The following is a 20,922-nucleotide window of genomic DNA, read 5'->3' as shown; positions in this document are numbered from 1 at the left end:
CCCCCCCCCCCGGATTAGAAGACTGACCCAGTACAACAGAGGGGGCCTCATCTGCCCAATCTGCACATCAGGTGTTGGGAAGTCATCTGCTCCGTGGCAGGGTTTGGGCCACCCCTTTCCCCAACAGCCAGGCCTGCAGGGATTTACACCCACTGGGTGCATCCATGCTTTGGCTGAGATTCCCTGGATCCACCCATTAGCCGCGAGGCCTTGGCGGCTGCAGAAGTTACTGCCAAACTCCCCTAACCCCAGGGTTTGGTGGGCAGGCGCTTGCCCTCTCCCCCTCTGGAAACCAGAGAAGTCCCTGATACCTTTCAATGAAGAACAAGTGCTTAAAAAAACCCAAACAACTCCCTTTGCCTTTGGTGAGATTTTTTCCAGTTTGCATGGATCTGCACAGTGCCTGAAGCTATGATGGAGGTTATGTGCCGTTGTGTTTGTCCGGTCCCATCTACACCAGCGAGCCCTTGAAACACAACCTCGCTGGCAGCTCTGGTCAGGCTGGGAAACTTGGGTTTGGATGGGTTTTTTCTTTGTTTACAAGTGCTCTTGGCTGCAGGCAGGGATACAGCTGGTGGTCTGTGTACGGCTCAGTGACCAGGCCAAGGCAGGGTTCCGAGCCCCAGACTCCCAGGGCTGGAGTGGGGCTCAGCTCTCCCAGCTTATTCCTGCCTTAATTTGGAGCCAGCACTGGAGAGGCTGCTACTTCACTGCCTCCTCCTGCGGGCCAGTGCCTCGGGGTGCGGTTTGGCTTTGCCTGTATTGGCAGCAGCATCCAGTGCCCGGCTGGCTCAGAGCAGGGGCGTGATGCACGCCTCTGCTTGCTCCAGAGCAGAGACCACCTCTCACTGTTCGCAATAACCGGTTTAATACGGATGTCACACAAATACAGATCCTGTTTTTCCCCCACTAATTGCAACAGCATCAGAAAAGGCGGGAGAGGCGTGTGAAGGCCTAGCGTCTCAGACAGGGCCCTGCAAGTGACTTCTGGGAAATGTTTGTGTGCCAGCGCAGTTCCTGCTGGCTGCAGGGACCCACGCCAGCAGCTACTGGCACACGGGGGAGATTTCTAACCATACCCATGTGCTGTGTGCCTGCCCTGAACTTCCGAACACCTGTGTCAGGGAACAGGGAGAAGGAGCAGCACCAGCCCATCGGTACTCCGAACCCGGCATGGTTTGAGTGCTTTCCTGCAGCAATGCCGTGGTACGCTGGAGGGGGAGGCTGCCGAAAGCTGTGACCTTCAGGCAGGATCTGTTTCCCAAAAGCATTAAACAGCAGCAGACTCCCGCAGGTGCGGGCATGGGGAGCCTGTTAAATTAAAGCCAATGCATGACAAGAGGTGTGTTTGCTTTGGAAGATAAGGTGCACCTGTTCTGCACGCTGAGGGTGAGGGACCTCTCCTCAGGTCCTTCACGTGTTTTCCTTCGTTACCACCGCAGAACTATTGCACTGCAAGGCCACGTAGCTCCCCCTTCTCCCCCCATCCCCATCTTCCCTTTTAAGACCTGGTATCTCCCTCAGCATCTCCAACCCGACAAGCCAGAAGCATGGGAAGTGGTGGCAGTTGCCCCTTTTCCTCATTCAGTATGTCTCGTTGCTGCCCTGACCACACTGCCTGAGTTTGCTGCCCGGACTGATGCTGCTATTAAGATGCCCGGGTCTGCGGTACCTGTGGCCCGGTTGTGGCTGGAGATGAGGGAAACACATGCTCCCAGCAAGGCGGCCTTGTGTGGGGCTGCTGGAACGAGCCAGCTTCGTTATCTGCCCTGCTGTTGGCCCCAGGGAGGCTGCAGGGACACCTGCTGCTTTATTTTCTTAAGTGGCACCGAATGATGGCAGTTAAGAGCCTACCCGGAGAAAATGAGCTCTTAGGGCAGCATTTCATGTCCTGTGAGCAGGACTTCATTGGATTAACTTTGTACTGGGACTGCCGCACGCTTCCGTCGCTGGAGAGGCAGAGCTAGCTTAACTGCAGGATAAAAACTTTGCAACCGTATTTTTGCCCCACAGGTGACTTGCATAAAAGAATCTTCACGTGCATTAATGTTCCCCGAGTTTCGGCATGCCCCGCAAAGCAGGCCGTTTCTCAATGATCTCTGGCTAAATGCTGCACTCATCACAACTTATTTTCCCCGTTAGGGACAGCGTGTTTCCTCTCTCACACAGCCCTTGCAGATGCAGAGGTGCTGTGAAACCCCCGGCACTACTGTCGCTGTTCAAGCGATGCCTTTTGCCTCAGCGCGTGCCTGCCAGGCCGTGGGACATGTATGCTTTCAGCTACTTCCTCGTTATTTACACATGCAGTTAATAACTGACTCCAGAGTTCATCTACAAGTATATTTTTAGGGCTGCTCTTTGTAATTTTTTCCCCTATAGGCCACAAAGCTCTTGTTTTCTGTAATCTCCTTCCTCTATTTTCCCTGAACCCCAACCCATTTTAACATTAATGTGTTAGTTTTGAAACAGCCGCTGTATTCTCAGCCTCTTCTTCCCCCTTACCTGCCGATCACTTCTGGTTTTTCACCATCCTCTACTTTTGTTGTTTGCAAAAAAAAGGGCGTTTCTCCTCCCTCTCCCTCTTCACAGCTCCCACCATCTGTCTCTCTACAAATACAAAGCTTTAGGGGAAATGATTCACTAGGCTGCTAGCTCATTACTCACACTCTCCTCATCATGGTTTCTGTCCTTGTAGGATGCTCTAACAGATCAATGAATCCTGGGAATTGTTACTCAATTAAAAAAAATTAATAAATAATGCCCCAGCAGTTAAATAGATGGGGCTCTTTGTACTTCCTAAACACCAGCTCTTAGTGCTTCTTCCTCGCCCCGCTATCGTTGTTTTTCAGAAAAGGATCATTGGAACAGAAGAACAGAAAGGATCACTGGACCATTTAATGCAACCTTGTGTATCACATGATGCAGGAGTTACTTAATGAAATTCCCTGGCCCAAACCAAGCAAATCTGTGGTAAATCTAGAGCACATATTTTAGGATGACAGCCAAAATGATGAAAGGAATTTACTACCCCGCCTCGCTAATCATTCTGAATGCTTAACTGCGCTCCCTAATATGTTGCTTTACAAGCAGCAGAACTGACACAGCCTCAGTCCCTACAGATTTCTCTCCTCCAGCCTTAGGCAGGCTGCGCACCCTGAAAGCACTCCCAGCCCCATCGAGGGGCAGGGTAGCCAGCTGGGACTCCTGTGAGCGCTGGGAAGAGACCTGCGCTCCGCTGCCACAGCTAGCTCTTTGCCCGCATAATTATATCCCGTTAAGCTAGATGGGCACTTGGTACCTTTTGAGTTTCTGCCAATTAAATGTGGTAGAAATGGGTCAAGGGGCCCAGCAGCCATTTTGGACAGACTAGTTCAGAGTGTTAAAACACTTCAGATGAGATCTGAAAATACCAGAGACAACCCTGTTGAGTCAGAGATAGGCCAGAGCCTGCCAGGAGCCTTGCTCAACCGGGAGGCTGAGCTGCGTACCGCAGGGCACCCCAAGTAACCCTAAACGCCGATGTTCAGGTACCCACGTCCCATTCCTTTTGTTCACTCTGTTGACCTTTCAAGAAGGATTTCTGTCACGATTTTAGCCTTGTCAACATACACTAGAAAATTATTTTCTTAACTGGAAGCTTATTTTTTTAATTTTATCACATGGAAAACGGGCCCACTCCCCCCACACGCACGTAGGTAACAAGAAGTACCAATACCTAACACGATTTCCCTGTGCCTTGTCAGGAAGCCGCCGGCACGGCAGGCACCAGCCTATTTCAGTCGATGAGCTTTCCCTTAGACGCTGGAGTTGTAAGCAGCCCAGCAAACACCACAACCAAAATCGTAAGAGCAGACAAAAGTGGACACACCCTTCTCCCAGTCCTCTTTAATGGCTGCAACTCCGAACGCAGAAGCCTGCTAAGGGAAAAGCTGAGCCCAGCTGCAGTGCGGTTCCTGGGTTGTTTCTTGCCGGCGCCACAAAGCGTGTCCTGCATCAACACACCGCGCTGGCACCACCTTCTTGGAACGCTCATTAAATAATTTGGGTGGTGCAACAGGAGTAGCCGCTTCTGGGCTAAGTTACTTTTCAGACTACCACGCACAGGTACTTTTTTCGTAAAGGTGGGTTTGGGTCGTTCTGTGCCGAATCATAGAGCTGAGGAGGATCTTGGCAAGAGGCTGCACTGAGCAGGCGTGAAGCGCTCTGCATCACAGCAGGACGTTACTGTACGACTACGCCGAAGTAGAACTTCAAGCCAACAGGGCACACTGTTACCTCAGTAAGGTTAAAGCAGCTTTTTAAAAAACGAACCCTCAGCAAAGTCAAACTTACATGCTCTGTGAAAGAAAATCCCGAATTTTAGCAGCTGTGGTGGTGTTGAGCCTTCCTGGTTGCCAACACTCCGTGGCTCTCCAACACCTTTGATTATTTCACCGTTCCATACTGCGTGCAAGTTGCAGGAGTCAGTGTTACCTCTCTTAACAGCCGCTGGCTTTGCAAATGCCAGCTGTCCCTGGACAGGCTCTGCTTTAGACGAGGGCTGGAGAGCAGAAAAGAAGCTAAAGGCCCGCCATGAAACATGCTGCGGCGTTCCACGGTACCGACAGCACGCACGTGGCCGTGCATTTAGGACTCCTTTTGCGGACTGTTGCTGCAACGCGCCGAAGGTGTTAGGGGCCAAGCTGTATGGAAACGGAACTCCAGGGATTTCAGATCTGAGAGTCCTCTAATTGAAGACAGTGGCTTTATGCAAGACAGGCTCAGGGAAACTTGCATTGCCCAACAGTTACCATTCCTCCGTTGTTCCCAGCAATAATAAAAGCTGATGCAATATATAAGGTCGCCTTGCAAAAGGCAAATATCTTCAATAGTGTAGATGCAAATTAACTGTGCGATAATGCTATACAAGGAAGGAATATCCTTAAAGAAGCCCTGAGCAAATAGGAGGATGTCGTTTTTATTTTACACTTATTGCAACGTTATTTCTGCTCTCTGTTTGCTGTATCGGCTAATAAAGGAATATGTTAAAAACAGATGTTAAAATAAAACTAGGCATTCTTTTCATTTGCAGCTTATTTAAAAATCTAGAGGAAAAAGAGTTCTGCCCCGTCAGCTTCAGAAATAGATGTTTAACACGGCAGAGAACAAGCCGAGGCTGAGTTACCCAAGACAACTAATTCCTGTAGCAGAAAGAGTGTCTTCTGTCATCAAAATGAGCCATCTGGAAGAGCGCTGGCTCCCTGCCAGGAACAACCCCTCAATGACTGCCTGTCGTCGTGCACTCTAAGTAATAACGTTCATAACGGCACAACCTGGAGTGTCGGTAAAGGTCCTATCGGAGGGGCAACGTATTCCTCCTCCCGCAGCAACCGCAGAAGGATGTTCTTCTTATTCTTCGGCCAGTTATAAATGTGGGTGTTCTGCAGCCAGGTAGGCACGTGTTCCTGAAAAACAAGAGGGGAAAAAGTGCGAAATCCCATAAATCCTCCTGAAGCTGCACCAGAACCATGCAGATTCCATCAGACCCTGCCAAGCAAGATTTCATTTTGTCTGTTCCAGGCACTTCCCGTAACAACAAGAGATTCTAATTTGGCTTCAGAATTGTATTTGGTTTCCTAAATAAATGAACTTTGTGTGATCTCACAGCTTGCCTGTCTCTCCTTCTCTTCTGCCGTCATGTTGGCTAACTTCACCGCGTTTCAAAGGCAGTCTGAGCTCCGTGACAGGCATCTGAGGGCTTGTGAAAATAAACACTGAGAAGGGAGACATTTCGGTGCCCCTACCAGGGAAAGGCTGCCACCTTCGTCGCTGCGGAAGGATCCACACGATGTGTTCGCCCTTGAGAACTGGTAGGGAGAGAGCAAGACCCCAGGGGAGCAGTTCTCATCCTGGCAGCCTTGTCCCCGTGCCCCTTCCTTCTCCAAGTGTGGTGTCCCCTGGCCACCTCCTGAGCAGGAGGGTAAGGCCGATGCTGAGCTCGAGGAGAGGCTAATCCATCTCCAGATTAGGAGGGTCAAGATCCCCACCACTCCCTGCATCCTGGGAAAGATGCAGCCTTCAGAGGGGCTGGTGGATGCCCATTTATGTGATGAAGCTGGGACCACCATGGCCTGGGACAGTGATAGTGGGCTGATGGAGAGGAACCTGCTTGGACCTCACGTTCCCATGTCTCCACTGCCTTGGGAGGTTTCCATATGGACAGTCCGGCTGTGTAGGGCTAAAGGGCTATTGTCATACCACTGATTAAAAAAGGGTCAAAGACTCATCCTTGACCCAAACCAGCTCATGTGCCCTGTGGAGATTTCTTTCTGGAGAGCTGTCAGACACACCGCGACACAGCCACAGTGAGACAGCAGGTGAGCAATATCAGCAGTCAAGACCGCCAGCACACGCTCCCTGGACCTTTTATTTGGCAGGGTAGCATTTTCCCCAGGTAGCCCCTGTTGGTACCTGTGAAGCCAGCGGAGCTAGCTCCACCAGGACAGAGCAAAGAGCTGCTGGCATGCACCACGTCTGGCACCTCGCCAGGGGATGCTCTGGCATGGGCAGCACGTGTCCTGCCTGCCAGCAAACAACCTAGCTGCAGTCCAAACCTTTCATTCCCATGCCTTGGCTGCCTTTCCCTCGGCCTGTACAGCTGTAGGAATGAGGCTGCATCCTTCCCACTGCTCAGGGAATGGTTTGCATTAATTGCTGCGACCACTTTGTTATATCTGTAGGATTTATGTATAAGGAGGAGGTAAGCTACACAGGCACCTACAGACCCATTAGTCTGATCTTGCCTGGTCTTCTGAACAAGCAGCTGGGTGAGTGGCAGAGGTATCTGTCCAAGCCTGGCCTTCCTCCTTCTCTAGGGGCCGAGAAATTATAGGCTGTGGTCAATGGCCTCCCCAGAGTGGAGGTTTTAAAACGCTGCTCTTCCAGGTGGACACCTCACTGCCCAACAGCCATAAGATCCGCAGCCTTACCCTTTAGCAGAGGCACAAATAAGATTTCTTGTCTCCGGCTGCAGTTCTGCTTTGGCATAGGAATGGATTTCAATCTCTGTGAACTTTGAGAAGACATTTGACATTGGCCAAGAGACTGAGATGCTACTGGGAGAATGACAAATAACTATGCTTGTGTGCATGTGCGCAGCCTTATTACGTAACATTTGTCTCATTACTAAATCTCGTTAGGAGCTATAGAAGCAAATGCAGAGAAACAGAATCACAGAATCACAGAATGGTTTGGGTTGGAAGGGACCTTAAAGACCATCCAGTTCCAACCCCCCTGTCATGGGCAGGGACACCTTCCACTAGACCAGGTTGCTCAAAGCCTCATCCAGCCTGGCCTTGAACACTTCCAGGGATGGGGCATCCACAGCTTCTCTGGGCAACCTGTTCCAGTGCCTCACCACCCTCTCCGGGAAGAACTTCGTCCTGATATCCAATCTAAACCTCCCCCCTTTCAATTTAAACCCATTACCCCTTGTCCTGTCACCCCTTGTAAAAAGTCCCCCCCAGCTTCCTTGTAGCCCCTTCAGGTACTGGAAGGCTGCAATAAGGTCTCCCCGGAAATACAACAAGGGTTTACCAACTGAGCCCTTCCTCTGTCTCTGATAAGCAAATACATTTCTGGGAGAAAGGAAATGCAGTGGACGTACTCAGACTGGACTTCAGTGAGGCATTTTATATAGGTCCACATGGGAAAACATTATTCAAGCCTGAAAAGATGGAAATTAGCGTGAGAAGTGTATAGCAGGTAAGAAACCAGCAAGTGGGGATATAATGAGAGAGGCACTACACACCCAGAGACAGGCCCTGCGCCTTTCTTCCAGAGCTGCTCCTGTGGCCGATTGCATTTAATATCCTCCATAATGACCTCGGAGCAAGAAGCACCTGCACGCTAATCGCCTCTGGCACCAGTTCTAACTGGAGGGAGGTGTGTAGGGGTAAAGGGGCAACTACAGCTGCTGTTCTCATCCAGGAGGAGAGCAGGGAAGGCGAGAAGGGGGCTTTTCCTTGCCGCGCGACACTGGCTGTCGTTACCGGTGGGAGTAACGGGAAAGTGGTTACCACCCTTTCAGTTCTTTTTTACTGCGTCACGTTATCTGTAAGCGGTGAGGAAATTACGCTGCAGAAAGAGTATTTGAGAACTCTGAGGATCAAACCGGTAGGGAGAGGGCAGAGTGTCTGCGCGCAGAGGGCAGGGCTGCGTGCTCAGGGTAGCATCAGCAGACCATGGTTTGAGATCTCCTGGCTGCCCTGGCACGGACCCTGCTCACCTCACCCCCCCGGCTGCCTCCGCTCTGCCAGAGGGAGCGCCCAGTGCGGGCAATCGCTGCTTAGTGCTTTTGGCCATCGGGTGACCGCATCAGGCAGACACATTTCTGTGGGCTGGCTCGATGCCAGCCCTGAACCAGCAACACCCAGGTCTGCTTTAGCAGTGTATGATGGGAAGCTGGAAATGCCAGTTCCACCTTAACTGTGTGTTGTGCTTTTTCTCCTCATCATTCGATTTCCTAATGAACACTCTTTGGATCACACAAATCCCTTCCTGTTGGAGGTCGACTACTGCTTTATGATGTGCTTCATATCAGATTAACTCATCTAATAGCCACATCCCCAGATGAAACCTTCCAAATCTTGCTTCCCTGCTCTTTTCCACTGCCAGCTACAGTAGTCCTTGACCATGTGAAGTACATTGTACAAAAGACAAAATGAAAGTAATTTCCCTGCCAAATTCAGCCAACTGTACACAATTGTGACATTTTTCAGGTACCTCAACTTCCTCTGACTGCCCACGGACTTCGTTACTGCAGCTTGTTCAGGCTCTGGCGCTCTCCCTCCACCCAGGATGTCCCTCCCCGGTTACGCCGTCACTAGCTAGTTAGGTGGAGGTAGATGGTGCCCCAAAGAAACGTGTGGAGAAAGACAGCAAAGCTTAACAGCAATTGAAAATGCTGATCTGCATCACTTAGATGAGACAGGCACCTCTGGAAAATCCAAAGGGTGACGCAGACTACAGAGGATGGGCAGGAAGGCTGCCTGGAGCCTGATGCTTCGATAGGAGCAGCTGAACAAACCAACCCTGGAAATTCCTTATAGATCACTGTCTGAGAGAACCACTGCTATATGCTAAATGGGCTTCTGATCCATGAAGTTCAGCCAAAATGAACGTAAGTTTACTGTTCGTGCGTCTGCTCCAAAGCCCAAAGGCAGCTCTAGCGCCCGCTGGGCCACTTCCCTCTGTAGCCCTTGAGGTGCTGAGCAGCTACAGGCTGTATGGCCTGTTGGCGTGGCAGGTACTCCAGGAGCCTCCAAGGTTAGGAGCAGTCCTGCCCTGTCCTCCCAGATCAGACTGACCAGAACTGCTGCCCGGATCCCTGCCCAGTTCCCACCAGTGCCATCTGGCAGCCTTCCTCACTTAAGGCAAGCACCAGGCTGAGATTATTCAGGAAGGGCGTTGAATGACATGGAATACCAGAGGTACTGCTCATTCCAAAGAAACTTGTGTATTTTACAAACCCAGGGACATATTTTCAAACTTCTGAGCCTCTATTAAATCGGTGGCTATAGAAAGAACTGCATTACACTAAAATCCACCAGCGCCAGGGGACTTTGCAGCCCTACAATCACTGATGACATTGTTTAAATTGTGACTCACGTTCCAAAATTTGGGCACCCAAAGAAACATAGAGGCTCTTTCCATACTTTTCCAGAAGACAGCTGTACCTTGGGGTAACATGACAGCTACCCAACAGCGCACACAGTGTTCAGCGGCGAAAAGCAGACACGAATACATTACATCCATTCTACACCTGGGGGAGAGTGCAATTTCTCAGCTATAACTGAAGCCATTTAACTGTTCTGGCCTTGTAAAAATCCAAGAGATTCTCTCAGAGTGAGGAGGATGAGATGGGAATCTGTTGCATTACTTATTTTCTTATTCTCAAATCAATCTTCAAAACCAATAAGGAGGGCAGATGAAATTGCATAGTCCTAAAAAACCTTATAGGTTGCCTTTGATGGGCCCATCAAAGTTCAAGCAACGGCCTAGTACTTTAATATTTATTATCCTCTTTATTTTTATATTCTCAACCCACCCTCTTCCAGATCCTCACTTCACATCACGCATAAATCTCTCCCATCTCACTCATCAACATTACATCTGGACAAAATTATAAAAAGGGTTAATATAAAAAGCATGCCTGCTGGATGGATTGCCTCTCTCCATTTAAATTCTTTCAATGCTCAAGACAGTCTGAGTTTTAGTTGTACATCCATCATCGGAAATACATTTATGCGCTGATTTATGTTGTGGATGAAATGGTTTTTATTTGTACGCACACAAAACTATAAACTTTTCATGTAAAATGTAGCTTTGGAATATTACTAGTGGGATAGTAAGAACCAAGAAACGGAGGGGTTGGGTTTTAAGATTTCATCTGGTGCGCTGCAATCAAAATAGTATGTGCTCTAATCACACGACAAGTATACATGCTGTATGGATGTTACCTTTTTGGCATTTGGGAAGAGCACAGGGATGAATCTGAAGTTCATACTTCCTTGTTGTATAAACTCAATCTGCATCTGGAACAGAACACACAGCCAGATTTACTGTAACGACACGTGCATTTTTCTTCGCATGCATCTGAATCCTGTGAGGTGAAAACGCTTGCTGCTTGCACCAACTGCTCTTCCGCCAAGTGATTTGATCTACTGCTGGCGGACTCGGTATTGTTTAGTTTGGCCACTTAATCTGACTCTTCCTTACTACAGAAAGGATACGGGAAAGACGCGTCAATGTTGCTTGTGCGTTTAGTTCTGTGGTGTGACATAACTGTGGGTTTAGCTGCAGTTGCAATCCCAGGAAATCCATCTAGAGCCAATGAAGCTTGACTTGTCTAAGGCCCCTGTTCACTCTCCAACAGGGTGGAAGATTACAGCGGGAGGCCAACTCTGTGTCCAGCTAGGACCCAGCCTGTTCCCCATGTCCCATCTCGGTGTCGGTTGCGACCCACACCGTCCCCCGCTTCCCCGGACACAGGCATGCTGGGGGTGGTTAAGGACACTAAAGTGAAATCCTCTGTCAGTGACAGCTTCTGAGCAGTCTGACTGCAGGATCAAACCGGGGATCAGATGGGTTATAGGGTGAGAAACGTGGCAAACTGAGGGATGAGCGTCATGGCGCTGCAGGCTCTTCTGGGCTAAATGTCCCTCCAGTGACAGACCGCAGAGAGGGGTGTCTGTGACCACCGCTGGTCCCCTGCCACCCTGCACCCCCCCGGAGCCTCCCTCTGCAGCCCTGGCCTTTGCTTTGCTGTTCCACCTTTGAGTTAGCTTTATGGCTGACCCAAAAAAGGCCTCAGTTACCAGATGGCCAAAGCGATGGGGGCTGGCTTATAGGGAGGAAGGTCAGGCACTGTTAGATAAGATAGTGCTCAGGGCTACAAGGGCTCAGGTAGGTGAAAGAGGGGATAGAAACATCCAGCAATAAAGACTATGGAGAACTAAGATGAGCATGTTTAATAGGATTTTTCTTCCTTGAACCTCTTAGCAGATGTTAATGAGCATACGGAGCTGATGAGAGGGAGGATTAATGAATTCCAAAGGGGGGTGTTTAACTATGGGGATTAGGGAAAACAAAGCAAAGAACCTGCCATTTGGAGACAGATTTGTCTTTTGAGAAGAAGAGACAGAGTCTTTGTAGAACAGCAAACGCATGTCCTTGCTTACCATCCTGTGGATGTATTTAGTATGTAAGCCGTGTTCATCCCTGTCCAGCTGGGATTCAGCCCCTTCCACATCCTGTTTGTATTTTGGACTGATTGCTATGATTATCATCACTGTCTTCTGTTAGGGAGAAAAGCACTTTTATGAAATTGGGAAACGCAGTGTGTTTAGTAGAGGCAGATCGGAAATCTGCCAGTTTGTGTTTTAAGTGATCTTTATGTTCTTGGCAAACACCAGAGGATCTCATTCATTCTGGCAGGAAATACAGGAGAACTCGTACACTCGTTCCCCTCATTATTTCTCGAGATCTCATAATATAGAAAATCTAAATGTCAAGAGATGTATTAGCAGCTACCAGTTTACAGTTGGAATCTCGGTCATGAAGAGCTATTTTTTATCAGTATAGAGCATCTATGTACAGACACAGAAAAGTTTTATCTTCAAATTCAGCCCGAAATGTTTTCCAACAGCTTATGTAAAAGTGCATCTATTTAACCATCCGTGGCTTTATACACATAACGCCACTAAAGGCAGCTGTCTACGGAAGCCACGTCTAGGGCTCTCAGCAACAGAAACAACTTTTCTTGCTGATCTTAGCAGCGAAGCGTGCAGAGAAGTGGCTGGTGCAGACAGCCTGGGCAGGTTTAGGGGCACCTAGCAGCTCTGTCCCACCCCGCCACCGTGGGCTGGAGGCAATGCTCCTCGCCTTGCCAGGACAGCCTGGATCCTGCCTGTGACCTCTTTAATCCCAGGGCCCCCACTGAGCTCAGGTTTCCACAGAGGAGCCATCCTTCATCTCTGGGAAACATCTCTCCTCCTTAATGGTGGGCCAAGTGAAGAGGCTCTGCAGATGAAAGCCTCCAGCTTGTGTTTACCTAGGGCCTGTCTTTCATCCCCGCCACATCAGGCTGTGGCTCACAGTCAGCCTGGCACCTAATTAACTCTTTCCTTCTGTGCAATATCAAGGGAATTTGCCCCACCGCAGGGTCAAATACGGTAAGGAGCCATTATCCCTTACACCGGCTTAACATACTCCAGAATTACTTTTGTTTGTGCCTGACATGCATGTAAGCACTTACAGATGTTGGGGGTTTGCACCCGCCCCCTGCTTGTGTCCAAGCAGTCCCTTCTTCCTCACAAGGGTAAGGGTTTTTAAGTTAGAAACGGCCTCTACAGTCAGTGGAGGAAAACAAACATTCCTGGGGCAGGCAGTCAGAGAAGGATCCTCACGTGGAGGCAGGGAATTGCTCTCTGCACATCTACTGGTCTCTCCAACTGACTGTGCAGGAGTCCCAAAGGAGATCACCCAGTTTGTATTTTAGGTGATAATGATGTTCTTGGCAAAAGCAAATTCACTCTGGCTTCTAGTTTCAGTACCTTCATTACACACGGTGAACCCGAGCCTAAACTGTCCTGATGAAAGCCCGAAAGGGCACGACTACATCGCAGCGGCACAGGCCCCACACTGGCTCTGCGTGCGGCGGCACCACGTCTGCGTGGCAGCGCACCCAAGGTCAGGTGTCCTGCTGGGCACCTGCGTAGGGCTGCCTCAGGTGGGTGAGCTTCCTTGCTCAGGCGAAGCAACGCCCACCTCTCTGCCATCCTGTTCCAAGCCAGGGAGATCTGCCCAGAGTGAGCCAGAGGCCCGGTGGTTACCCAGCGAGGCACGAGTCAAAGGAATCCACCCCAGGATGGCACGTGTCGAGCGACAGAATCGCCGGTTTGCATCCAGCTTGTCACCACTTGGCTTGATCCTAAAGGGGACATGCACTCGCTGCTCAGCTGAGCTTCAGAGGAAGCTGCTGCTGCGAAGACTGCCCTGGCAGCAACGTAAATCTCTGTTTTCCTGCTTAGATAGCGATGACAGCAAACGTATCGCTGCGCTAACAGAATACCAGTTTCCAGCTGATATATAGGACGGTTTACGCAGAAGAACCCTTTGGTGTTTCAGACAGCAATGTAAAAGCTAAAGGTGAGACGCAGGATGAACATCACCCACGACTGTGCAGCCTGGGATGAAATACAGATAGCATTTTAACCAAGCATAGCTAAAAAACGCTATTTAAAAATGAGATGGAGGAACAACTTGTCCAATGGCAGCTTCAGGCTGAATGTAGCAGCCAGCATTGGAATTTGGCAGGAATGACAGGATTTGCACTTCATTTCTTAAAGAGTGAGCTTTAGGACCTCAGGGGACAGAAGCGAGTGAGATGTGCCTATGCTCCCTCTGCAAGGCCTCCGCCATTTCCGTAGAGGCAGGGCCGACGACAGTAGCATCTTGGTTTGGATCCTGCTCCTGTCGCTGTTGGAATAATACAACCATTTTCCTCAGGTCACCTCGGCCATAAACAAGGTTAAATTGCCTTTACATACATCACCTAGGTAGCGCTCCATCCACTTAATGATGTCAATACCTCGTACCGTGTCCTCAAATATATCAATCTGCAAGAGAATGAAAGTCTGTGGTGAGCACCCTTTCACCTTTCCTCCCCGTATGGAGGCACCGAGAAGGCTCTTTTCCCTCATTTCTAACACGTGTGCATAATTCCCTTAGGAAAGAAACATATGCACGCACTTCTTCCCCCTCGCTGCAGTCCAGAGGCGAGCTGGATGGGCACCCTGACAGGCAGAGGGGAGCTGCTGCAGGCACAGTGCTGGGCTCCCGCTCAGCCGGCCGTTCAGCCAGCCACCCTGCCAGCTCCCAGGCAGTTTTTGCTCCACAGAACAAGAAACAAACCACTGACAGAGAACGTTAGATATTCAGTGTTTGCAAACTGGCTTTTTTTTGCCTCTAAACATGCACGGCTGCCACCTTCTTTGTCTGTATAGCTGCAAACGTCCACTGTTTTCTGGCTGCAAGGGTATATATACTGAGTGTCAAGTTTCAGTTTCATGTTGAACTACATTTTCGGAGTGTGTGGAGGGAAGTCAGACAGGTCACTGATACTGGATGCAGTGATCCAGCCCCTGGTGAGAGCAGAAACATGTAGGACTTCATAGGACAGGACACAGCCAACACCGCTCACTTCCCTGCAGGCTCTGCCAGCCCAGAAACCCACCACCAGTGACCGTGACCAATGGAGTTAAGTACTAAATTCTCCAAGTTTTTGACAGAAGAGTCATGTTCTGATCTCAAGCCTTTCTTTTTCCCCGTTTTGAAAGTAGAGAACATACTTGCTTCCCTGCTTTGGGGCCATTTCGCTCCATACATTACTCTGCAGCGTGCTCCAAGAACTGCCTGTCCAGCAAAGGTGCTGCTGATAAGCCTCTACCCTGTACCTCTAGGCCAACTCATAGGAAAGCATCGGGCACCACAGCACCGAACCGCTGGAGAGAAGTATAATTGCACTCCCTGGAAAAAAACAATCTTTGATTCATGAAAAATAAATAAGCGTGTGCAAAGCCCCCCGCCGAGTCTTATTCAGTGTAATGATAGCCACTTGCTTAAATGCTTTCCTGAACTGAAGCCAAAGAGTGGAGGTTGAGGGGGTCGGATAGCATATGCACTTGAAGTAAGAAATTATGGAACAAGATTTTGATGGAATCCTAGAGCCTCTGCAGCTGGTTCCCTTAGAGAAGGACGTTATGATGAAGCAAACTCACGAAAAGTTAAATGAATATCTGGATGGCTTATGGGATTAGACAGTAGGACACAGACCTTTTCAGGCCAGTGATTTTAGAATCCTTTTTAAAACGTGTAACAAAGCAAACGAAACCGCGAGACAGGCTGTTTCATTAAGCTGTGTGACATACACTGATTTTAGATCGGTTTTTAGTAGAAAGGTATTCACATCTGAAGAACCAATGCTGTAATAGCGTCTCAGGAAAAAAAAGCTAGGAGGGGATGAACATGAAAATTGACCTTTTTAATATTGATATTACAGATCAAATATGAGACAATGTTAATGGAATAGCTCAAAGCCTCATACTATCACCCGGCTGGTGTCACTAAATGGAATTTTCCAAGGTGATTATTAAAACACAGTTTAAAGCATAAACTTCAGTTAAAATAAGAACAAAACAAAAAGGCAAACTATTTAAGTTACAACTTTTAAGTTCAAGGCTAGTTCATTCTATTTGTATCTTCCCAAACTTACAAAAATGTGATGACAGACAGAAAAACATTTAAATGGACCATGGATCCCCTCTGCATTTTTGAAAAAAAGTCTCTTTTCTCCCCTGGCTGAAAGTAATTTTCTCCGGAAGGAATACTTACAGCAGTCTGAAATCCATTTACAAGCAGGAAGTTCACAAATTTCATAACCTCCACCGCTGTGTCCACTGAATAGGTGATAAAGACCTTGCCTAGGGGAGAGAGTCCGTATGAATACACAACACATCAAAACACGCCATTCGGAGGGCGAGACGATCACAACCCTCCTTTTCCGCTGCACTGCAGGTCCTGCCCACCTACCTCTCTCCAGATTATATACAAAGCGGGTACGGGAGAGAGCAGTGGCTTGGTGTTCACCTCAACCCCCCCATCCAGCAACCTTAGTCTAGGTTAAAGCTCCTCCTGCCTTGCTGCTGGCAAGCGCCTCCGGGGAAGCTGGAGAGGGTAACATCACTCTGCTACTTGCCCTGCCCTGCTGCCAGAGCTGCTGCTCCCCAGCCCTTCGGTGTACACGAGGTTGGGCCCTCACCCCAAACTCATGCCGCTTGCACCAGGTGCTGACACAGCCCTCCCCCCACAACCTTGGTGATCTGAGAGATGAGGAGCCCTCACGTACCTCCTCACAGCAATGTTAACCCCCATCCGGGCGGGAGGGCTGGCTGATGGCAGCAGTGGCTTCAGCTGCCCTTGCCATCAAGGAAGGAGTTGTCTTAGTAATTAAAGGATCATGGATTTGCAGGTTGGGGTAAACCAGCTGGCTAATCTAATCCAGCTGTCGTGTATCACTAACGACACAATTTTATCCAGTAATTCTTGTATCTAGGGCACACCAACTGATAAAGTAGGGTTTATCCGAGTGGTATCCGCTGTCATAACTCACTCCTCCAGGCCAGAGAGATGCAATTCTCTGGATTCGAAAGGTGATGCACAAAATGAAGAATAAAGAAGAAATCAAAGCCTCAGCAGAGATGTGGAGGGTTCCTAACAATGGTGTATCTCACCTGCCAGCTAGCACAGCATTAAGAAGGAAGCCAGTTTTCTAAACCGTGACTTTCCCACAGAGTTGAAGGGTGAAAGGATTTCAGGGGCTGGCAGCAGGGGAAGCACCTCAGGCAGTGTCTGTGCCACTCTCAGCCCTCACCGTGGGCTCCTGGCCCAAAGGCCTCTCCACTCACCAGGGCAGGGATAAAATGAGGTTGAGACTCGACGTTTTTGTCTGGTTTGGGACAGGCAGAAACACTTTATCCCCAAGGCTTTGTTTGTTATTGGTCTTTTACTGTAAGCTTGACTGCCTCCTGCCTCAAAGGGACATCCTGTTTAGCAAGAAGTCATGAAAGCAATCTAAATGGTATTTATTTTTTGTAAACAAAATAACAAGCAATTAATGACAATTATGTTTTCAGGATTCAGGGGCATAATTCCATCGCATCAAACACGAACGCTCACACCCTACAGATGTGATGACACTCCTTTTCTTGTTGTCTTTGTGTCTTAATGTTGCTCCCCCATCTTCTCCCACCCCTCCCCCCCGGCACTTTCCCACCTAAAGCTGTCAGGCTGCGCTGCAGAATCTTGCACAGAACAAATTTGCTAACCACTTACGCAACTCCTCCGGCAAATTGCTGGTTCTCAGAGTTCCCTTGGCTGCAGGGTTACTGAGAGGTCTCGGGACAGCAGCTGGAGACGGAAAGTTGTCAGGACAACAGCATGCTTCATTCGGGCCACATGCCTTGGGGGGCAGCTGACCATTAGGTAGCTGGTTGTATAACTGGTTTCTACAAAGAAAAGCAAGTGAGGATTTTAAAAAATATTTATTTTCAGGCAAAATTCAGGTTTTTAAATTCTTAATAACATGGTAAGACCTTTGTCTGTGTATTAGCTAAGAAAAGTTCTTTAGAAATGCTTGACTTGGCATTTCTACTTGTTATTACAGCACCTTTCTGAACGGATACCTTGGTGACAGCCTACCACAAGATGCAGTTTATTGCAGAAGCAACATCAGCCGCAGGAAGCAAACGCACCTCATCGCTGAAAGCTGTTCGGTTTGCAATGAGCAGAAGCAAAGGCCATTTCCATGTAAGAAGTAACGCCGTGGCCTGGGTGTTGCTGCGCACGTACGGGCGCGGGGTGGCACTTGGGTAACCCCTTCCCGTTATGTGAAGGGGTGCTTCACGGCACCTCAGCTGCCCGTGGCACGGCAGTTCTCAGGATGTCCTGTCCGGCACAACAGTGCAACGTGGGGAGTGGGAAAAATGGGGGTGCGGGACACTCTGCCTCCAGCTCTGACACAGCTTGGAGGGTCTCCAGTTTTGGACAAAACTCAAGGTTTTGCTAAAAGGAACGAAGTTAACTTCTTGACCAGCATCAGCGGACCCAGCGAGGGTTTCTCACATCAGGGATCTGCGCTCCGGACCTGCAATAACCTTTCCTAACGCCTGCTTCACTGTAACGAACAGAGAGAAGGGCAGGGTTTTAGGAAGCTTAGCAGTTCTTGTCCTGCTACGCTTTGGCTTCACAGTTTAAGCCAATAGGAAGTGAAATCTATACAGATTTTTACGTGAGGTGTGCTCTGCATCGGCGGGGTTGAGTCTGCTGGATGAGCGTTAGGTTTCTCTGAGAGCTTTTCCCCACAGAGCAATCAAGCCCACTCTCTTTTTTTTTTTTTTCCCCTGCCTTCCTTAAATGAATGATGACAGGCTGGTCACAGCATGTTTTCTGTTGTCACATTAAGATTTGGTTTATTCATTTTGGTACAGATGTTTTGTGTTACAAAATACTCTATAGGCAAATATTCCCAACATATAACTGCCGTTCCTGGATGCAAACACCAGCAACACAGCCGCAGGACAGACCCCGCGTATTCTGATTTCTTTTGGCGGAAGAAGGTAGCAAGAAAAGCAATGCATACCTCATCAACGGCCATAAAAAACTACCCTGTGGCTATCTTCCCAAAACTTCACCTTATCTAACAAATGCACCAGAAGTTAGGAGTCTGTTTTTAAATTTTACTGAAGCAAAGGATACCCACTTTTCCTCAGTATTTTTACATGTTCATACAAGCTCTTCAGTGCAATTAGTTTTGCTGCAGCTACCGTCATATACTACTGTCACTTTTCTGTCACAGATCCTAACTTTTCACAGGCCAGAGCAGTGTGGTATTTCAGCCACCTGCCCTCTTTTGTCCCCCCTGTTCTCCCAGTTTTCTGCCAAGACCATGTCACGTAAGTGGACATTTTCAGACACAGATGCCTGTTACGTTTAGCACCTCTAAAAATATGGTGGCACTTAAAACCAGTCCTCAATACCTGAAGCTTCAGCTTGTCTTCAGGTAGCTGAGTCTGAAGAAAACCTCGCATGGGTGGTATTTCCCATCTGTTAATGACATACTTATATGGAGGGAGATAGGAGGCCTGGTAAATTAATATTTGAAAGCCAGTCAAAAAGCCCTGGATGAGAAGTGCTAGACATGTGGTGTTTTATTACTACATGAAAAACCACAGAAAACTGCACTGTAGAGATAAGTCAATGACGGACGAGGTTTCCTCCCTTTTTCTCTGAGCTACAGAAGAGGGAAGAAGAAAATCACTGCAAGCCAATGACTGAGGCGTCCCAGGCTGGTACAGCGTAAAGCTGAAGGCCGCAGTGAGCTGGTGAACTGACCTCTGCTCTCGAGCAAGAGAGCTCTAAGGTTTCAACCCAGATATTTTTCAACTCCTCATCCCTTCAGCCTTCAAGCGTTTATTTTCCTTAACGCAAGCATTTCAGGGTGCGCTGTAACAACGTATCAGGTATCTGGCTTTGAAGTTCTCTAGGGTAAGGTCAGGACCCTGCTGGGTGTAAAACAGCCAATAAAGGAAACTACCCAGCATCTCGTACGTCGCCCTGCAGCCCGGGCACGCTCACGAGGCTTCAGAATTACTGGTTTAAAGCCCACAGAATCAGATCAGAGGAGCTTCCAACGTGCACAACCCACCCCCCCGAGGCGTACTTACGGGAAGCGAGGAGGACCAGGGGAGGAGCATGTCCTCTGGGGTGGTCGGTCTCCGGTGCCCTTGGGAGCTCGAAGGTTTGAGTAATTTGGGATGACTTGCTGGGCTGGGCGGATGACTCTCATGCAAGGTCTGGGAACAGGAGGAAGCGGCTGCGATGTATGTGCAAAATGTTGGTAAGGAGCTCTGCCATCTGGGAGGGTGAGAAAATAAAGGCAGCAGCTATCATTTCAGCCAACACATTTTTGCCTCAGTTTGTGTTTATCCCTTTCCAGGCACGTCCTCCTTCACATCTTGAGAAACAGAGCAGTTTGGAGGCATTTGCAGGTATCTCGGTCAGAAAGAAGCCAGATTAAGGAACGTTTTACAGCCTGAAGTTTCCTATTTCCCATCGACATATGGCACGGTTCAGGTCCCCACCCTGGGTTGGGCTGTTGGGACAACTGACAGTTAAACATTCAGGGCTGCTTTGTCCCTGAGTTTACCATGCCTCTGTGTTTTTTTGGTTGTTTTTTTGGTGGTTTTTTAAATTTCTTTTTGGCAATAACTTGCGAAAATGAATCATCCCAACGTTCTCATGAAAGCAGATGCAAAATCCTGGAACAAATCAGTTTGCAACACTAAGGCTAAACAGACTGCGATTATTGTAAATGAAAAGAGAAAAAAAATAATCCCTCGGTTTGTTACTTCGCCCTGGATGAATTTTCTACCTACGTGACCTCCCAAGGCCTTGCTGCCACTCCTGTTGCCATCCAGGAGGCTGCAGGGGAAGGCCCAAGTGGAAATTTTGCTCAAGGGGTCTGGCAAACCTTACTGCTGTTGGTTACCGCGCGCACGTAATGCTGCTTAATAACTAACGTACGGCGGAATTGTTGGCATAAACTGAAAGAGAAAGCGATGCGAGCTGTTTGTTTCCCAAACGAGGAAAAACTTCTTGGTTTTCCCATTCTTTCTGCTTGCAGTTTTCATTAGGCAGCGGCTGCGCGCGCTTCAAGCTGCTGTGTGCAGATCAAAGTCCGGCCTGGCAGGGCTTATTAGCGCGGCATGATTATGGTGTTTTGAGCTGGCTCTGAAAGCTGCAGTACTCAAACACGCCTTCCCC

The 20,922-nt window shown here is 48.9% G+C and overlaps 1 protein-coding gene across 1 annotated transcript in view; it reads right to left on the bottom strand.

The window, feature by feature from the left end:
* Positions 1-4,973: 4,973 nt before the first annotated feature.
* Positions 4,974-20,922, bottom strand: part of TRAF3IP2 (TRAF3 interacting protein 2) — a 19,196-nt gene continuing 3,247 nt past the window's right edge. The window contains exons 3-9 of the mRNA XM_010160400.1: positions 19,824-20,013; positions 17,434-17,606; positions 15,934-16,022; positions 14,091-14,159; positions 11,721-11,837; positions 10,500-10,574; positions 4,974-5,444 (exon numbers count right to left, since the gene is read on the bottom strand). Of these exons, the coding sequence (XP_010158702.1) occupies positions 5,298-5,444; positions 10,500-10,574; positions 11,721-11,837; positions 14,091-14,159; positions 15,934-16,022; positions 17,434-17,606; positions 19,824-20,013 (860 nt within the window). The 3' untranslated portion in view covers positions 4,974-5,297. The remainder of the gene's footprint in view (positions 5,445-10,499; positions 10,575-11,720; positions 11,838-14,090; positions 14,160-15,933; positions 16,023-17,433; positions 17,607-19,823; positions 20,014-20,922) is intronic.

Source organism: Eurypyga helias, unplaced genomic scaffold (assembly GCF_000690775.1).
Source record: "Eurypyga helias isolate BGI_N326 unplaced genomic scaffold, ASM69077v1 scaffold31301, whole genome shotgun sequence".
NCBI lineage: Eukaryota > Metazoa > Chordata > Aves > Eurypygiformes > Eurypygidae > Eurypyga > Eurypyga helias.
Note: the sequence above shows the minus strand (reverse complement) of the source record. Positions and strands in the feature narration are given on the sequence as shown.